The 4,678-nt window shown below is 35.7% G+C and overlaps 1 protein-coding gene across 1 annotated transcript; it reads left to right on the top strand.

The window, feature by feature from the left end:
• The first annotated feature begins 270 nt into the window (after positions 1–270).
• On the top strand, positions 271–2,452 carry LOC149184666 (chaperone protein ClpB1-like). The gene is made up of 5 exons (XM_089418963.1): positions 271–294; positions 910–1,226; positions 1,356–1,635; positions 1,737–1,934; positions 2,160–2,452. Exons 3-5 carry the CDS (start codon positions 1,546–1,548, stop codon positions 2,328–2,330), a joined length of 459 nt encoding a protein of 152 aa, XP_089275089.1. The 5' UTR covers positions 271–294; positions 910–1,226; positions 1,356–1,545; the 3' UTR covers positions 2,331–2,452.
• Positions 2,453–4,678: the final 2,226 nt, after the last annotated feature.

Raw genomic sequence — 4,678 nt, forward strand, 5'->3', positions numbered from 1 at the left:
AAAAGACAGAGTTTTTGTTTTTGCTGAATGCAAGTTTTTGGTAGATCCCTCTGAGTGAAAGAGGATGAATGTGTATCAGTGTTTTTGTTTTAATGAATTGAAATGATTTTATGGCTGTGTAATACTCTGTTCTGAGTAATTTATTTAAAAGGTTTCCCTGTGCAAAAGGATCCTGGAACAATGGTGACAGAGCATTGCCTCTGTGGTATTTGCATGATTGGTTTTTGGTATTTTCCCACTGAAAAATACCCAACAAAAGAAAACGATAAAGCAAGTAAAGCTCGTTTGGTTGAGGTCAGTTCTCAGAGATAACTTTGCAACTTTCTTTGCAAGTTGGCTGTCTTGTTGATCAGTCTATAGGCTTTTTTATTAGGATGGCGATGCTCTGATGTAAAGATATGTATTGAAACTTCTGGGTATGTAGGGGTGTTCAATGTTGTTTGATAGAGTGAAAATTGTTGGTCGGTGAGAACCCTTAGTCTCATACTCTTTTTCTTTTGATTGAGAAAATAAATTTTAACCATTAATGATAGCTATAGTGGGTGATGTTTTGTGAGTTGTGTTTGAGAGAATAAATTTTAACCATTAATGATAGCTATGGGTGATGTTTTGGGAGTTGTTTTTAGTGGGATTTTTTGGAGATTCTGGAATTAGGCGGAAAAAATTGAGGTTAAATTTTGATTTGTATTATTTAAAATGGTTTTTTAACTGCATATTTGGATTCAGCACCCTGAAAAACCCCTAGGACGCTTTGATTGTGCAGAAATTATCTATCAACCTTGTGATTTCAATAAATTGCTGCCTGATTTTAGAGAAATTTAACCAAAAAAACCTACCAGAAAAGCCTCCAAAAAATCTCACTAAAAACAACTGCGATGTTTTGGATACATAACTATGTGATGCCTGCAGTTTGTGAGTGGCTGCACTGGTATTCCTGCTACTAGATTCGGTCAGAATGAGAAGGAGCGACTGATAGGTCTGTCGGGAAGGTTGCAGGAAAGAGTTGTTGGACAAGATGAGGCAGTTGCCAAAGCTGTGTTAAGATCACGGGCAGGATTTGGAAGACCTCAACAACCGATTGGATCTTTCCTCTTCTTGGGGCCCACTGGAGTTGGGAAAACAGAACTTGCAAAGGCTCTTGCAGGCTGCAGCTGAATTGTTTGATGACGAAAAACAGCTGATCCGGAGAAACATTCAGTGTCAAGGCTTATAGGTTCTCCCCCTGGGTATGTGAAAAGTTAAATGTTGTCAATGGAAATTTTTCGACAGCACGACACTATTTAATTTTTTTCCTTAATAAATTTGCTGTTGCACTGACCTAAAATGGTTAGATGTGTCTGATTTTGAAATGGCAGTTATTGTGGTCATAATGAAGGGGGACAATTAACAGAAGCAGTAAGGATACGGCCCTATAGTGTTGTTCTTTTTGATGAAGCTGAAAAGGCACACAAGTCAGTCCTCGACATTTTGCTTCAAGTGCTTGATGATGGCAGACTCACAGATGGGCAAGGTCTCACAGTTAGCTTCTCAAACACAATCATTATCATGACATCCAATCTCGGAACAGAACCCTTACTTGCTGCATTGTCTGGCCACACAACAATAGAAACAGCGAGAGAGAACGCTATGCAAGAAGTATGTGCATTATCTGGACTACCTTTCTGCATCTTTTTCATATGACTATCATGAAGGTGGCTGCGGTGCTCTGACACAGCTTTCTATGAATTTTGTGGCAGGTTAGAACACATTTCAGACCTGAGCTGTTTAACAGATTCGATGAGATAGTTGTATTTAATACTCTCCTTCATGATCAGCTCAAAAAAGTTGTTAGACTACAGTTGAAAGATGTAGAGATTCGTCTTGCTGAGAGAGGTATTGCATTAGAAGTAACAGATGCAGCTTTGGATTTTATTCTTCGGAAAGGCTATGATCCTGTAAGTAAAACAATCGCTTTGTTTTTTTTTCTTTCTTATTCAGAGTCTGTCTTGCTAGGGAATGTGTTCCCAACCCCAGTAATCATGTCCCTGCATCTCTCTTTGTCCTGGATACGCTTCTTCCTCTTTCGTGTGCAATTCAGATCAAAATTAGCAAGTATAATGAAAGAGCTAAAGTCAGGGATTCTGTGTATAACCTTAAAATGGATAATGTTGTACTCGCAGGTCTATGGTGCTCGTCCCTTACGGCGATGGATAGAAGGAAATGTTGTCTCTCAGCTGTCTTTGATGCTCCAGAGAGAGGAGATTGATGAGACCAGTAAAGTATATATTGATGCAATGCATGAAGAAGAGACATTATCTTATCACGTAGAGGACAGGAGTGGCAGTCATTAAACAAAACATTGGTGCAAAAGCAAATACCCTGATAGATATTCCTATTCCTGTGTATCCTGTTCCTGATCCGTCTCAGGCAGTAAAGAAGAAAAATTGAAGGAATAAATAATAATAAGCAAATAGAAGATTAGTTGAATATCCATAGTTTTCAAAATTTAGAGGTGAATAGGGTGAATAGGGTTGGTAGAGGTATATATATTTTAATATAGTTAGATTTTTGGATCAAAGTGGATTTCTTGTTCTATTATGTGTATTTTATGCACTAATTTGATATGTAATTTCATTAAACTAGTAATTGCATCAAATGTTGCAAAGGAAACGCTGTAAGTGGATAGCATATGAAAAAAGAGCATAGATGAACAATTATGTGATATGTTATGTGATCTCAATGTAGTCCAATTTGAATAAAAGAGAAATCTTAATGTTGTTACCACTAACCTTTTATAATTGGGATTTATATATTTCGTTTAAATGAAGCTAAAAAATTAGATATTTGAATGATGGGAAATTGGAAGTGTAAATGTTAATGTATGCTATTGTTAAATTAAACTAGTTTCTTATATTAATTTACAAACACAACCCTATTTTTTAAAACAGAAGGACAAATCATCAATGGTTTATTCCTTCCATCATGTTTATGGAACTACTTCAACAAGTAGGAGTTATAATGTCACTTAAAAGGGATCGAGGATACGATCCATATACATTTTATAAATCTATAAAGTTCAATAAAAGCCTAGCACTTCTAGGTGTTGAGTACGTCACCAATCTATAAGAAATATTTTTAAAACACTTTTTGTACCACATGAAACCATGTTCCTTGAAACTATACAACTACTATGTCATTATTATACACATTTGACATTAAAATAATTTTAAAAATATGTATTAAATAAAATTAATGATTTTGAATTAAAAATTTTGATTTTGTGTTTTAAGGATTTATAAAGGTGACACAATAGGAGAAAGGAAGCCTTACTTTGTCCAATTTTTCACAGGAAAACAAAGGGGAATTGCAGCTATACGTTTGCATTTACACTTTTCTTTCGGATTGTGAAGGTGCATCCTTGTCCTTCCCACGATCACCATGTAGACCAAGCTTAATGACAATTCCATCTTTCATCATGGAGGCCACATTTTGTGTATCTTCCTCTATTTTGGTATGATGCATAATTTCCATTTTCAAAACCTTCGATGAATTAATAGCACTGTTATCTATAACCTCACTAAATATTGTATGCATAAAATTCTTTACCCACACAATCCTTATTAAGATTTAGGGTACTCACTGCCACCAAATGCTCATATATGTGGCATTTTTTGAATTTGAATGGGATACTCATTATCCAACATTTGCATGTGGGTGATAGGGCCTAAATACATTAGATCTCCTTTGCTAGTCCCTCATGAAGGTCCAAACCTACAACTATTCTACTACATTTCACAAACCCCTTCTCCTCATAGCTCATATTCACTTCCTTAAAGGAGCCAATGGAATTCTGAATTTCTTGAAGTATGTTTGGTGACCACAATAATGACCTAGCAACTTAACCTAATCTGACATGAGATAATATTTCTCTAACTTCATATTATAGACATGAGTCCATTTGTAAAGGATTAGAAGAGTTTTCCTATATTTAGTTTTGCATTAGTAGCTTCTCCATATGAATTTAAGATCGAAGAACAAAGATCATCCATCGTTAGGCTAATATATGAAAATGTGGGCAATAGTCGATGCATAGCAACCAATTTAGTGTCAATGACCCCTTTGTGGTTTTTGCACTCAATTTTTTATGCCCTCCACACCAAACTTCATTTTTATTCATGTGCATGCATGTTTCTTAAACACATCTTGCAACCCCAACAAGCTTCATAAAAAAGATCATTGACCTAACCAAGGGATTTTTCCCTTCCCTTATTTCTAGATGTGCATTTGAGAATTAACTCTCAATTGTATTAAAAAAAAAAACTTATCATGACTAGAACATTGATGTGAGCCACCATTATTGAGGCCATTTCATTGATCATTCCTTACCATTCAATTTGGACTGTGATTATGGAATAGAGGATATCAATTGCCTCACTAGATAGATTGGTCCATTAGGAAAGATTTGGGCCACTATTATTGGGTCCTTAAATAATCAATGAGTCATCACCACCACAAAATTTCGTGTCACAAATAGGTTTTAAACCTTAGTGTAATTGGTTGCATATCCTCTTATTGATTCAGATCTCTAGCCGAGAATGGCATGTTACTCTAGGTCATTCAATTAGAGACTAGATGAGTTCACGGGGGGACGAATTCGAGTTGTTTGTCAAACTATCTAACCCAGACTAAATTTCTAAGA

This window comes from Pinus tabuliformis, chromosome 3_2 (assembly GCF_031772625.1).
Source record: "Pinus tabuliformis cultivar Carrire ecotype Pingquan chromosome 3_2, CPIR1, whole genome shotgun sequence".
Taxonomy (NCBI): domain Eukaryota; kingdom Viridiplantae; phylum Streptophyta; class Pinopsida; order Pinales; family Pinaceae; genus Pinus; species Pinus tabuliformis.